General features: G+C 46.8%; 1 protein-coding gene across 1 annotated transcript in view; it reads left to right on the top strand.

The window, feature by feature from the left end:
• The window catches only part of Grin2d (glutamate ionotropic receptor NMDA type subunit 2D), a 30,036-nt gene that overhangs the window by 14,667 nt on the left and 718 nt on the right, over nt 1–14,651 (top strand). The window contains exons 10-12 of the mRNA XM_015496976.2: nt 13,696–13,883; nt 14,084–14,316; nt 14,540–14,648. Of these exons, the coding sequence (XP_015352462.2) occupies nt 13,696–13,883; nt 14,084–14,316; nt 14,540–14,648 (530 nt within the window). The remainder of the gene's footprint in view (nt 1–13,695; nt 13,884–14,083; nt 14,317–14,539; nt 14,649–14,651) is intronic.

The following is a 14,651-nucleotide window of genomic DNA, read 5'->3' as shown; positions in this document are numbered from 1 at the left end:
AGCGAAGCCTGTCTCAAAAAAATAAAAAATAAAAAGGGCTAGGAATACAGCTCAGTGTTAGAGCACCCGGCCAGCATGGGCGAGGCCCTGGGTTCAATCTCCAGTACTACTAAAAAAAAAAAAAAGGAATAAAAAAAGCTGAGAACAGCAACTTGTCCCTGTCCCTTAAGTATTTAGCCTTTCAACATGCATTGTTAAAAAAATTTTTGCAGTTTGAACCCAGGGGTGCTCTGCCGTCAAACTATATCCCCAGTCCTTTTTATTTTTTATTTTGAAACAGGCCCTCCCTAAGTTGCTGAAGCTGGCCTTGAATTTGCCATCCTCCTGCCTCAGCCTTCCAAGTCACTGGGATCACAGGCATAGCCACTGAGCCCTCATAGCAGGCATTTATTTTCTTATCCCACCTATGCCAGTCAGTGAGCAGCAATTCCTGCCCTCAGGAGGCTTAACATCTAGAGGTAGGAAACGAACATTAAATAAGCAAACAGAAGAATGGAGGGGGTGCAGCGAGATGCTTTCAGGAGGGAAGGGTGCAGCATGGCTGGGTGGGAATAGTTTTACCTGGTGTTCAGGGAGGGCTTCTCAGAGGAGGTGGCATTTGAGCAGAATGCTGACGGAGGGGAGGGGGCATTCAGGTGGACCTGAATTTGAATAGGGAAGGGCAAGATCTGATTTGTTTCTAAATTGTCTGCTCCAGTGTGGAAAATGGACAGAGGGGACCCTAAGTAAGTGGGGAAGCCATCACGGCATCTAGAATCTTCCCTGAGGCCCATCCTCTGCCCACCCCTCAGGTAGCCGGTCCTGACTGGATCTTTGTTACCCTTCTGTCTTGATTAGAATTGGGGCCGCAAGAAAAAGGAACCAGCCAATGCATGTTAAGTAAAAGGGGCGGCTCAGCACAAAGCTCAGGTGGTCTCGGAACTGGTCTTCAGCAGAGAAGGCAGCTATTCATTTAGAACTTGATAAAGAGACCAACTCTGCGCCAGGTACAGTTCCTGGATCACAATAGACAACAGCAAAATAAGGAACTTCCCAGATGGGTCACGAGTTTTCTTTTCGTTTTTCTTTTTTTAAATAAGTGTTTTAGTTGTCCATGGACCTTTATATTATCTACTTCTTTTTATGTGGCTCTGCCACTGAGCCATAACCCAAGCCTTGGTCAGGAGTCTTGAAACAGACAGAGGTTTCTTTCTCCTGCTACCAGGGCAGCAGGGTAGCTCAAAGAGACAGCCAACAGGCTGAACTCTGCCTCTTTTTTGTTCTTCCAAGCTTGCAGCATACACCTTCATGCTCTTTTTGATTGTCTCATGGTCTCAAGAAGGCTGCTGTCCCTACATGGGGCACATCCTACCTACTTCCAGGCAAGGAAGAGAAAAGGTGAAAGACTGGAGGGTTTGCTTCTGGGAAGGCTTTGCGTTTATGTTGGGGAAGCTGATCACGAGGACTTCTGGCTATTTCCCAGAACCTATCAGATGGCCGTTGCTTGCTGCCAGGGAAGCTGGGAAGTTAACTGTGTTAGCCACGCAGCCTCTCTTGTAGAAAATGGTGGAGGAGGAGGTCAGAAATGGAGACCTGGTAGCCAAGTCACCTGCCAGAACCCAGCCTGTGTGGAGTTTGCGTTTTGCCACCAAGCAAGTTCTCTCTTGCACTTTTCTTCTCAACCTCTCTCTCAATTTCTGGGAGTCACATGGGTTCTTGGCTCCTAAACTCTGCCTGTCTGCTCTGTGCAAACCTGCAAGCCTCTTCAGTTCCGATACTAACTTCAGCAACGTTTTTTTTTTTTTTTTTTGGGGGGGGGGTGCTGGGGTTTGAACCCATGGCCTTGTGCATGTGAGTTGAGCACTCTGCCAGCTGAGCTGTACCCCAGCCCAGCACTTTCTCTCCAGGCTCCTCTTCATCACACCTGCAGCCCCACTTCAGCCCTTTAGGGCATCCCTTTCTTCTTGTCCTTCCCTCTTGAAGGTCCGTTGACACGATGTTGTTGGGGACAGACTTTTCTTTGTTACTAAGGCTTTGGGAGATGCACTGCAAACCTTTCTAGGGCCTGGTCAAGAGTACAATGGAGACTCGATCCATATGTAACTATTTAAACCTTGTGAATCAAGCTAGCAAGACGCTTGATGTATTGAGGTCTCCTGCCTGGACACATATACCTTCTTAACCATCAGAAAGGCTACTAAGTTCAAGTTAGGCCTGGATCAGCTGGTGCAGTGGTGCTCATCTGTAATCCTAGGGAGGCCAAGGCAGGAGGATCACAAGTGCGAAGCCAGCCTGGGCAACTTGGCGAGGCTATCTCAAAATTTATAATAAAAAAGGCTGAGTTGTGGTGTGATGCACCCCCTGGTTTCCATCCCCAGTTTGATTGTCAAAGAAGAAGAAAAAAGAAAGTCTCTCAGGGTCGCAGGAGACAACCTGACTCACTGTCTTTCCACTGCATCGTAGTCCCTGCCTTTCCTGGCTGCCTGCACTCTTGGCTCATGGCCCCAAATCATTCTGACCTCCTTTTGCATCAGCTCATCTCCTCCTCTGACCAACCCTCTTGCCCTCCTCTTCTAAGGTCCCACATGACTGCCTGGGCCACCCATATGGTGCAGGATAAGCTCCCTACCTCAGGATCCTTCACTGTTCAATCTGTGAAGTGTCTTGCCATGTGAAGTAATATATTCAAAGGTTCCAGGTACTAGAGAGTGGATACCTTGGTGGGGGGCACCATTCCATCTACCACAACTTCCCAGGGCATATTCTTGAAGTGAGGTGTGGATCCTGGGTGGGCACCGCCCCCAGGGGAAGTCTTCAAAAAAAGGAACCAAGGCCAGGTGCAGAGGCACCCACCAGTAATCCCAGCAACTCAAAAGACTGAGGCAAGAGGATCACAAGTCTGAGGCCTGCTCAGCGACTAAGGGAGGCTCTAAGCAACTTAGTGAGACTGACTCAAAATAAAAAATAAAAACATCTGGGTTCAATCCCCCCATACGGAGAAAAAAAAAAAAAAGAACCCAGAACATCGCCCCCCTTTCCCCATATTCTCAGGGAAATATAGAGTGTAGGGAATCAGGTATCAAAACACAGCACAGAATGAGGAAAAAAAATTTTTCCATAGTGCATCCATCCATCCACCCATTCATTCGCCAAGTACTCGTGGAGAGCCTCTGATGTGTCAGGCGCTCTGCCAGATGCCTGCCTCCTGTAGACTTGAAGCTTCTGCTGGAGCGGGGTAGGCTGCAAACCCACAGATGTCTAAAACCCACGGCCTCTAAAGTGCCTCAGCGTTGAGCCTCTGGTCACAGGGACTTTCTCTCTGGCCATCTTCCTCCGCAGCTGTGCTTGCTTCCATGTTGCTCCCTGCGGCTTCCTTTCTCCCTGGAGACCGCATTCCTACACCTTCCGGTTCAGCGCTCCTCCAAGGCCCGGGAGTCCCGCAGTATCCTGGGGACACCTAACAGCAGTGGTTTCAGAACCAGGTGGTCCTGGGTTTGAAAGAGCTATCCCCCTTACTTGCTGCCGACCCTGGAGCACACAATTCAGGTCCTAAACAATAATTTTTGCCACCATAATATGGATCAAGGAGCCCTCGCAGGGGTCAAGCGGCTCTGGGAAACCAGTTCAATTTCACGTTCCCACTAGGAAGGATCTGATTGGTCCAGCTAGGGTCAGGTGCCCACATCAGGCCCAATCAGCGACACCCAGGGTGGACCTGGTCACGTGGTTGTCCCGTTGCCCTTCCCACATCAGGGCAGGTTCTCCCAGGTGTGCGGCCACCTGCGGCGGGAAAAAGCCTAGCTTTCCTTCCAGAACACTCTTCCTACGCTGGTTTCTGCCTTTTCTTCTGTTTCCAAACCTAGTGAACAGAAGGATGGAGGGGTGCAGCGAGAACACGTTTGTTTCTGTCCAGGGCTCTTAGCCTTCACGTTCGGCTGCCTGGGAACCAAGTTTCCCTTCTTAAATTTCTCTTTTCCCCTCTCACTAAATGATTCCTTTGGTTGCCCTTGCTTGTGGTTAAAGTGAAAATCGCTCTTTCCTTCTTAATGTCTGTGTCGTTTCCTTCCATTCTTTTTTTCTAGAACAGAGCTGAGGAGCGGTTTGCAATTTAAAATTTTCTTGGAAACACACTGAAAGAAATAGATGATATTAATTTTCATAATATTTTTTAAATATTTTTTTTAGTTGTTGATAGACTTTTATTTTTTTTTTAGACTTTTATTGTATTTATTTATGTGTGGTGCTGAGACTTGAACCCAGTGCCTCACACATGCCAGGCAAGTGCACTGCCGCTGAGCCCCAGCCCCAGCCCGTAATTTTCATAATATATTTTATATTATATAAATAATATAAAATATATAAATACTCCAGTATTTTCAAAATGTTATCATTTCAACGTTCAATTGATATGAACATTGAGATGATGTTGGGAGGGTGCGTTCAGTATGTATTTTATGCTCAAGGCCCACTTCAACTTGGACTTACCATAGTGCAGGTGCTCAATAGCTCCATCTGGTCTGTGGCTGTCATGTTGGACAGTACCCATTTAGAATTGTTTTTTTCTATTTTCCTTCCTCTTCTCATCTCCCCCACCCTCTCTTGCTCTTTCTCTTACTTGTACTTCTTCCTCTTTCCTTCCTTTTTCTTCCCCAACCTCAGATTTCATCCAAAGTTTTTCTAAGCTCCTCAGGACCTATATAACATTGTCTCCAGTGCCCGCTTCTGGGAATTCTGTAAGTTCCTGAGTTTCTCAGGTTCACCCTGGCTTCAAGCTCCTCTTTGCTGATTTAATTCACTTCCTTGGACCATCTGACTGGTCCTAGTGTGTCTTCTCAAGTTCAGAGTCTATGAACCAGAACTAGAACCCAGAAGGCCTCCACTGTGTGTGGTGGGGAGACAGGGAGGGGCCTGAAGACTGGCCAAGCTCTGCCAGCACTGGCCAATAGATATGCAACGAGCCTCGGGGTAGTGCTGTTTTCCAGTGGCCACATTAAGAGACATAAAAAGAAGCAGGTGAAATTAATTTTCATAATATATTTTACTTGTCCCAATATGTCCAGTATATTACTTGGACACATAATCAATGCAACATGGTTGAGACATTTACCCAAGCTTTCCCCACATGCAGTCTTTGAAATGCAGTGTGCATTTCATACCCACAGCACCCACCAGTCCAGAACCTCCTGTCTCAAGTGCTCAGAGCCACGAGCAGTGTGAGGCCGCTGCATCAGGCAGCCCAGGTCTGCATTACCTAAATGAAAAGTGTCATAGTGGTCATCACAAACAGAAGACATAAAAGGCATCTGACCACCCCTGGCCCCTGGGAGACTTTTTCACTTCCTTACTCACCCCCCAGAGTATTCTCCCCAGCCAGCGCTGACTCATTGCTCATCTCCCTGCTTCCCACTTCTACCGTTTCCCTCCCCAGCTCCTCCCTCCAGGAAGGCTCCTGGGAATCCCAGATCCTCTCTTGGGCAAAGCAGAGACTGTTTTTCCCAGCTCTGCTCACGGAGCCACCCTGACCTCACTAGCACCTGCCAGGGGGAGGCTTGGTTACAAACAGCCTCCTCTCATCCACAGGGACGCCTCACACTTTGTCCTTGGCCTTAGGGAGCAAGAATTCAGACCCCACTTTCCAAATCCACTTGGTTCCTGAGTTTTGGGTAGCAAGAGTGAGAAAGTGACTAGCCAGGGAAACTGCCCATCTCACAAAATGAATCTGTCCCCTCCCTGACTTTGGAGAACCAAGGATACCTGTATGCCCCTGTCCCCATACAAATGTCAACCACATTCCCGGCTTTTACTGAGTAAAAATAGCTTGGAGACCTCATTCCATGTCTTTTTATAGATTATCATCATCCTTTTTAAAAATTGAGGTATAGTATACATACAGTGAGGAAGAACAAACTACAAAAAAGTGGACCACCCATTGATTGTTTATACATGCACATGCACCCATGGGACCAGAGGAAGGTATGGAAATCTTTCCAGCTCCCGGAAAAGCTCTCCTTTGCCCTTCCTTCCTTCCTTCCTTCCCTCCCTCCTTCCTTCCTTACTGGGAATTGAACCAGTACCAGAACTGGGCACTCAACCATGGAGCCCCTCCCCCCAGGCCCTTTTTGTATTTTATATTTTACCAGAGATAGGGTCTCACTGAGTTGCTGAAGCTGGCTTTGAACTCTTGATCTTCCTGTCTCAGCCTCCCAAGCCACTGGGATTTTGGGCACACCACTGCGCCTGGCTTGAACATCATCTTAACAGAATCAAACAGGGTACATAATGTCTTTTGTGTCTTTTTCTCAACATTGTTACCTGGTCACTGGCTTTTTGCTGTGTGTGCCATTGTGTATACCCTTACGTGAATATACCACAAATTCTTCCATTCTGCTGTTAGAGGACATTTGGGTCATTTCTAGAGTTTGGCCATTATGAACAGGCTACTATAGTAAGTATTGGGAGGATGTATACCTTCATTTTTTTGTGTGGGTGGGGGGGGTTGCTCCCATCGATGGATCAGCTGGGTCAAGGGAGGGACATGCTCAGCTGTGATGGATTCTGCCAGGTGTTTTCCAGAGTGCTTGTGGCAGCTCACACTCTCATGGGCAGTACAAGTGTTCCACCTGTTCCACATCCTTGCCAACACTTGGTCTCATTCCCACTGTCTTTTTAATTTACTATAGTGTTTATTATATTCCAAGTCTGCTCTAACTCATTTTAGCTCATGATTAGTTTGCTGGGGCTACTGTGATGGCATATTTTTTGGCCTGTCATTCTGGAGGCTGGAAGACCTGGTATCGTGGGGGGTTGGGAGGGAAGGATCCCTCCAAGCCTCTCTCTCCTTGGCTCACAGGTGGCTGTGTCCTCTCCTCTCTTCAGATTATTTTCCTTTTAAGTGCTTCTGTGTCCAAACTTCCCCTTTTTATCAGGACACCAGTCTTATTGATTTAGGGCCCACCCTGTGACCTCATTTTAATTTTTTTTAATTAAAAATAATTTTTAAACTTTTTAGTTGTATGTGGACACAATACCTTTATTTTATTTTTATGTGGTGCTGAGGATCAAACCCAGTGCCTCACACATGCTAGGCAAGTGCTCTTCCTCTGAGCCACAACCCCAGCCCCTCATTTTAATTTGATTGCCTCTTTCATGACCATTTTAGGTTAATATTATTAGAAACAAGCACAGCAAGATTCCCACGGCTGCTAATCACCAGGGCTGGGACTGGAACCCTAAGCTGCTTCTGCAGCCCAGGCTCCCAGCCTCTGGGCTGCACTGCCTTGTGTACACAGTGAGAAACCCAGAGCTGCTCCCCTGCCCCCTCCCAATTCACAAAGGACACCCCTGTGTTTCTCATTGTCACCTCTTGCTCTGATTTCCTGCTTCTGCTGAGTTCTTTTTTTCCCCCAGTATCCCTTTTACATTTTTTCTAATTTTTAGTTCTATTTTTATCAGTTGTCCATCCACACAGTTTAGAAAGTAAAATATAAGATTTTTTGAAATGAAAAACAACAGGCCCCCATCTGCTTACCTCCCATGTCCCCCACCTGGAAGAATTTGCTTTCACCTTTTTCATTGTAACATTTTGCTATTTCTCTAAATACCATTTTTGTACTGCTACCTCTAGATTTTTTTTCAGTTTTAGGCATTTTCCATCCACTTCTCACTATGGAAGGCACATACTCATGCTCTTATTTAAATCCTTCCAGCCTCCCACATTGTGATTCTGACTAGATGAATATTCAGTGTTTACATGTTATGACTATGTAAATGCTCTCCCAGCTGCCACAAGTAGTAAACCATGATTACATTCCTCTCCTACACAATTCTTTGATTTTTTTTTTCTGGAGTTAATAATTGTCTTTTTTTTTTTCCCCTTCAGTTGCTTAGTGGCTGAGTTTCCTTTGTGCTTAATTAATTCAAACCCAAATTCTCTGTTAACTACCTGAATCTCTTTTTATGTTCAGAAGCATCAAATGCTCTCTTAATTTCCTTTCACTGAAGAGGTCTCTCTTGGCCTTCTAGCCTGCTCCCAGTTTGGATTCTGTGGAATCACAGATTGTTACTTTACCTGGGTTTTGCTCCCTTGTGCTTTTAAACATCCAGACAAAAGGCATATAGGAGAAATATTTTTGGAGATATTGCATATCTGAAAAGTCTTTGTCCTCATACTGAATAGACAGCCTGGCTGGGTATAGAATTCTGCAGTAGAGATCATTTCCTCTAAGGATTTGGAAGTATGACTCCATTGTGTTCTACTGTCCAGTATTACTGGAGAGGAACCCCAAATTATTCAGACTTCCAAGCCTTTGGTCTGTTCATTCTTTCCTTTGTCCTCAGATACTGACATTTATTAACAACATGCCTTGATCTATTTGCATTTCAGTTGTATTCTCATGCCATTTGTTTTGAGGAAATTTGTTTTTTCTTGAATTCTTTTATGAACAGTTTCTCCCTTGTCATTCATTTCCCTGTACTTTTTTTTTTTTTTGGTTCATATTAATTTGATATCAAACTTCTCAGACTGTCCATTTCTTTTATCCTTTTTCTTATTTTTCTCTGATACTTCCTGCAAGATTTTCATTTTTCTTTCACCTTTTTATTAAGCTTTTCATTTCTACTATTTCATACAACACTCACACACACACACACACATATTTTGTGGTGGGGCTAAGGATTGAACCCAGGGCCTCACACATACTAGGCAAGCACTCTACTGCTAAGCAACATCCTCAGTCAAGTATATTATTAATTTTTAACAACTCTTTTTTTGGTCTCTGGACTTTTATAGTATTTTCTGAATTTCATATTATGCTATTTTACAGAATCCTATCATGGTTCAAAGTTGTAGTATCTTATTTTTCTGACATTATAGTTTTTTTCTTTTAAGATATTTTCTCATCTTCACTGTTTCCACCAAAGCTCCCTTCCCCCTCCCCCACTTATTCATTTTGTGTCTTTATCTGATGTCCAGTAAGCCTCGGTATCTGCTCCCATTTGGGAGTGGAGGTCTGGAATTCTGGAAGTGGTAAGCTTATAAGTGCTGAGCAGGGTTGCTGAACTTTACTGTAGGGTGATCTAAACCATATTTTTTCTGGAATTCCCAATGATGGTGTTTTGGGGGGGATTTTTTTGTCCTCTTTTCTTGGGATACACACACACACACACACACACGTAGTTTTTGGTATATTCTTTGTTGTCAGTGGACTTTATTTTATTCATTTATATGCGGTGCTGAGAATTGAACCCAGTGCCTCATACATGCTAGGCAAGTGCTCTACCACTGAGCCACAACCCCGGCCCTTGGGATATATATTTTTTTTAATATAGAGAGGAACAAAGAAGAAAATAATAAGCCATGATCTCCTTGACAAGATAACCCTTAATGACATGGAAGTTAAAAGGCATTCATTCGTGCACCCAGTAAATATTTATTAAGGTCTTCTTAAGCCAGAGTGCTGGGGCATAGCAGTGAACAGATCAAAGTCCCTGGAGCTTTCATTCCAGACTAGGAGACAGCCACGTGTGTGTGCCCCGAGCAGACTCCAGTGACAGGCAGGTATCTCCAATAGACAGAACATTTCTGCAACCATGGGAAGGTTCTAGACTTGTGCAGCCCCACTGGCAGTCCCCAGCTATTGAATGTGCTTGGTGTGACGAAGGAATGTGATTTTTAATTAAATTTCTGATGTAAATAGCCAGATGTGGCAAGTGGTTACCCCAGTGGACAGCACTGGAAAATGCCACCCTCACAGCGAGGCACAAGGGCTCTGGCTGCTGGGAGGGCGCGTGACCTCACAAGAGAGGAAGGATGTGCATCTCCTACCAGGAAATAAAGCACCCAGCCTGTCCCGGGGCCCATCCACGAGCCATGTTCAGTTTCCCACTCACAAAGGAGCTGCACAAACCTCAAGTCCCCTTTCCCTAAAGCAGGCATTATTTTTATTTCTTTTAAAATAGGAAAGACAGAAATACACACACATAGACACACACACACACACACACACACACACACACACACACACACCCCTTCCCTGTACAATCCTTGAAACTGTCCCTTGTTTTCCTCTTGCTTTTTTCTGAGGAGGACTCCTCTTGGCCACTTTTCCATGGAATGAGGTCTTACCTCTCCGCTCCAGGGCCCAGCCCACCGTCCAGCCTGAATTCATTCACTCAGCCACTTTTTTTTTTTTTTTTCCTTGAGACAGACAGGATCTCTCTGTTGCCCAGGCTGGCCTCAAATTCCTGGGCTCAAGAGATCCTTCTGCCAGTCTCCCGTAGCTGGGACTGACAGGACACCATGCCCAGCTTACTCAGCCAGTCTTTATTAAGCACTTCATGTATACCAGATACTGTTCTAGACCCTGTGGATGCAGTTTTAAACCATAAAGGCAAAGTCTCTGCCCTCATGGGATGAAAATCCAGTGGAGAGAGACAGGCGGTACAGTGAAGATAAAAACGTTGGCTGGTGTGTTCTGAGGCATAGGGGTAAGTGCCTATCACCAAGTCAGGGCAGGGTGAAAGCGTTTGCAAGACCTGGGAGGGGGCTACAGGCTGCAGTATTAGGTAAGGGGCTTGAGAAGGTGTCTTTTGAACAGACCTTTGAAGGAGTGAGGGGTTGAGGCAGGTGGCTATCTGGGAGAAGAATGTTCCAGCAGGGGGAACAGCCCATGCAAAGGCCCTCAAGCAGCAGGAAGCTGTACCTGTTCCAGGTACAGCAGGAAGACCAGTGTGGCTCTCCCAGAGCAATGGAGGGACATGGGGGCAGAGGGGTAAGGAGGGGTGAGGAGATGTCCAATGGCCTGGGCCTTGAAACCCAAATAACTCAAGTCATACTGGGTAAAGTGGAGAGTCAGGGGAGGGTGGTGAGCTGAGGAGGGACAGGCACTAGATCGAAGGTTAAGACCCCCTTGATGACAGAGTGGAAATAAACACTGAAGAAGAGAGAGGCAGGGAATTTTTATTTTTCTCCAAACTTGTACCCCAACCAAAGCTGTAGGAAACAGCTGAGGGTTAGTTTTTTGGTGCTGGGGATTGAATCCAGGGGCACTTAACCACGGAGCCACATCCCCAGAGATTATTTTTTGAGACAAGTTGCTTAGGGCCTCTCTAAATTGCTGAGGCTGGCCTCAAATTTGCAATCCTCCTGCTTCAGCCTCCTGAGTCACTGGGATGCAGGCATGCCACCACCACACCTGGCAAATGGCTGAGTTTTAATACCGATTTAGGTTTGGGAGGTGGTAGGGGCTAGGCACTAGATCCCAGAACAACTGAGCAAACAATTTAAAATGAATGCTGGGCTGAGGTGCAGCTCAGTGGTGGAGTGCGTGCCTGGTATGTTCAAGGTCCTGAGTTCCATCCCCAAAGCAAAAAAAAAAAAAAAAAAAAAAAACAAGTGAACATCATTTGATTCCACCTTCCTAAAATTCCCTCAGTTATTTCCACCACTGAAAGCCTTAACTTTTAGTTTTCTCTAAATGCTCTTCAGGCTCTCCCTCTGCCCCCATTTCTTTAAGGACCCTTGACAATCTCCTTCCATCTCATTCTAGTCCATAGCCCCTCCCTTCCTCCTCTTCAGGCTGACTCTGGAAACTCCAAATTCTTCCCACTCAAAAGTGGAGTGCAGTTCACCTTTCGCCCCCAAGGGCATTTTCCTAAACAAAGAGAAACCTAGAGAGAAATTACAGTTTCCCTGCAAGGCAAAAGCACCCACAGGCAGTGGCGGTATTTTTCTTGCCTGCACGTCCATTTCTGATGCCAGCAGGGATCTCCTGACCTTTTGGATCTACAGAAAACTAACCCAGACCCCACTCTCCAGCCTCGGGACTGGACAGTGACTGCTCTCCCCGAGACCCTGCTAATTCTCAAGCTCTGTGTTCTTTGCTCCACCCCAACTCTGCTTCTGCTCTGCCCATTCAATTTGGGGCAGCTGCTCCCAGTCTGTCTCCCCTGTTGGGGTCGGGGGCATGGACTAATTCAGCCTTTTTTCCTCATTCCCACACACTTCAGGCATTTATGTGTGACCATGTTAGTGTGCGGTCAGAGCTTTTCTGAGTTTTTGGTCACAGGGATTTACACCAGCTGATAGGCTAAGGGTTCTGGTATAAAGCCTGCCTAACTGTGTGTGTGTGTGTGTATGTGTGTGTATACTCAGAGGCCCCAGGTTCAACCCCCAGCACCACTGAAAACAGAAAAAACAGGCTAGCAATTCAAAAGTCAAGGTTAAGCATTCTTCCCTGGAAGACCCTTTCCTTTCTCTGCAACCCAGGCTCCAGGCTTGTGTCATTGCCTACCTTGTACTCCCTGGGCCCTCGCACTCTCCAACACTGTTTCATTTTAAATTAAAGAAACTTAAAATTCCATCTTTTCATCCCACTGGTCACACTTCAGGTGCTGAAGAGGTATATGTGGCTAGTGGCTGCCCTGTTGGGCAGTCCCACTGGAATATCCCATCACGGCAGACGGTTCTTTCAGACAATGCTAGGCTAGACAGACGGGTACCTCCCTCTCAGGACTTGTCTGGTGTCTGCAGAGGAAATGACCAGAATTTCACCCCACTGCCTGTCATTAAAAAATAAATAAATATGAGGTCATATTCTAAATGGAATTCCAGGGCTAGTTTTGTACTAATACATCCTGGATGCCTTCATTGGACAGATCATAAACATTTATCTGATATCACAGAATTGTTACAAAGTGTTCCCTGGCCTGGACTCATTTATTCACTCATTCATTCATTCTGATGATATTCATCAGCTGCCTTGTATGTGTCAGGAACTATGCCCTGGCCATGGCTGGGAATGAGACCAACTGGGACCCTGCTCCCTGGGGCTTCAGTCTCCTGGGAGAGGTTGAGATGAGTCCAGTAATCATGGAGATTAGTACAGACTGGCCACAGTTGTGGAAGAATGATGCTTGGTGTGGGCCACAGTGTCTCATCCATGAGAACCAATCCCATACCCCTGCTTCTCATCCCCCCAAGTTTTAGAAATTAGGGCCTGGGGGGAGGACACAAGTATGTTAAGGTATGTTTCTGGGCCTGTGTTTCCTCATCTGAAAACAAGTGGACATCATAGTTTCTATCTCATAGGGATGCTGTGAGGATTAACTGGATTTCTAGGCTAGATAGATCATGCCTGGTGTAGTCTATGTGCAACATAGCAGTCGTTCACATTATTATTATCATTCTCTCTTTGAAGCCTCAATCCTCCTCTTTAAATTGCAGGACCCTTTTATTTATGTATTTTAAAATTCTTATTCATTGTATTTTATTGTAAAATACTAGGGGTACTAGGGGTTGAATTCAGGGCCTCACTCATGTTAGACAAGTGCTCTATTCCTGAGCTACACCCCTAGCCCCTAGAACCATTTTAAAAAATAGGTTTTCTACTTAAAAAAAAAATAGGATTTTCTGTGGAGGGCTACAGTGAAAATTAAAAACAGTTCATTATTCATCAAAAGTCACAGTTAACATTTCTCCAGCGCCGCCTTTGCATCAAGCATTATCCAGCGTTTGCAAAAACTCTGGACTGGAGATATTGCAATTATGCCCATTTTACAGAGGTTGAAACTAAAGCACAAGAGAGCTTTGTCTTTGCTCAAGAGCTCCAGGTCGTTAGGATTTGGAGGGACTGGTGGTTAGGGGTGAGAGAGCTTCTGGGCTGGGTCATGATGGCAAATGAATGGGACTCACGCTGCCTTCATGCCCCCTGTCCTCAGGAAGCTGGATGCTTTCATCTATGATGCAGCAGTGCTCAACTACATGGCCCGCAAGGATGAGGGCTGCAAGCTTGTCACCATAGGCTCTGGCAAGGTCTTCGCCACCACAGGCTATGGCATTGCCCTGCACAAAGGCTCCCGCTGGAAACGGCCCATCGACCTGGCACTGCTGCAGTTCCTGGGGGATGGTGGGGCTGCCTGCAGGGACTTCCATTTTCACATGGGAGGCGGGAGAGTGGGACCCCTGGGACCTGGGGAAGGAGAGATTGGGGACCTTGACACCAGGGTCTGCTAGATGAAGGGCTGGGGGCGTGGACTCCCATAACAGAGGGGGGAGGATCCTGAGAGGGTGTTCATAGCAGGTGACCTCTGACCCCACCTTCCCCAGATGAGATCGAGATGCTGGAGAGGCTGTGGCTCTCTGGGATCTGCCACAATGACAAAATCGAGGTGATGAGCAGTAAGCTGGACATCGACAACATGGCGGGTGTCTTCTACATGCTTCTAGTGGCCATGGGCCTCTCCTTGCTGGTCTTCGCCTGGGAACACCTAGTCTACTGGCGCCTGCGGCACTGTCTGGGGCCCACCCACCGCATGGACTTCCTGTTGGCCTTCTCCAGGGTATGTAGCGGGAGGAGACCCGCAGAGACCAGGAGGTACCGGCAGAGTTGAGGAAGGAAGGGAAGAACGTGGTGACGCAGGCGTAGATGTGGGGAGAAAGAGGCAGAGACTAATGGTAGTGGAAGGGTCCCAGGCGGAGGCCTGGAGAGGAGGGAGGCACCCCCGAGGGAGGGCAGGTGTCCTCGCATCCTGCGCTGACCCCATTCTCTCACCCGCCACACAGGGCATGTACAGCTGCTGCAGCGCCGAGGCCGCTCCTCCGCCAGCCAAGCCCCCTCCGCCTCCTCAGCCTCTGCCCAGCCCCGCGTACCCCACTGCGCGGCAGGCTCCGGGCC

The sequence above is a fragment of the Marmota marmota genome, unplaced genomic scaffold (genome assembly GCF_001458135.2).
Source record: "Marmota marmota marmota unplaced genomic scaffold, marMar, whole genome shotgun sequence".
Taxonomy (NCBI): Eukaryota; Metazoa; Chordata; class Mammalia; order Rodentia; family Sciuridae; genus Marmota; species Marmota marmota.
This window is presented reverse-complemented; position numbering and strand designations above follow the sequence as displayed.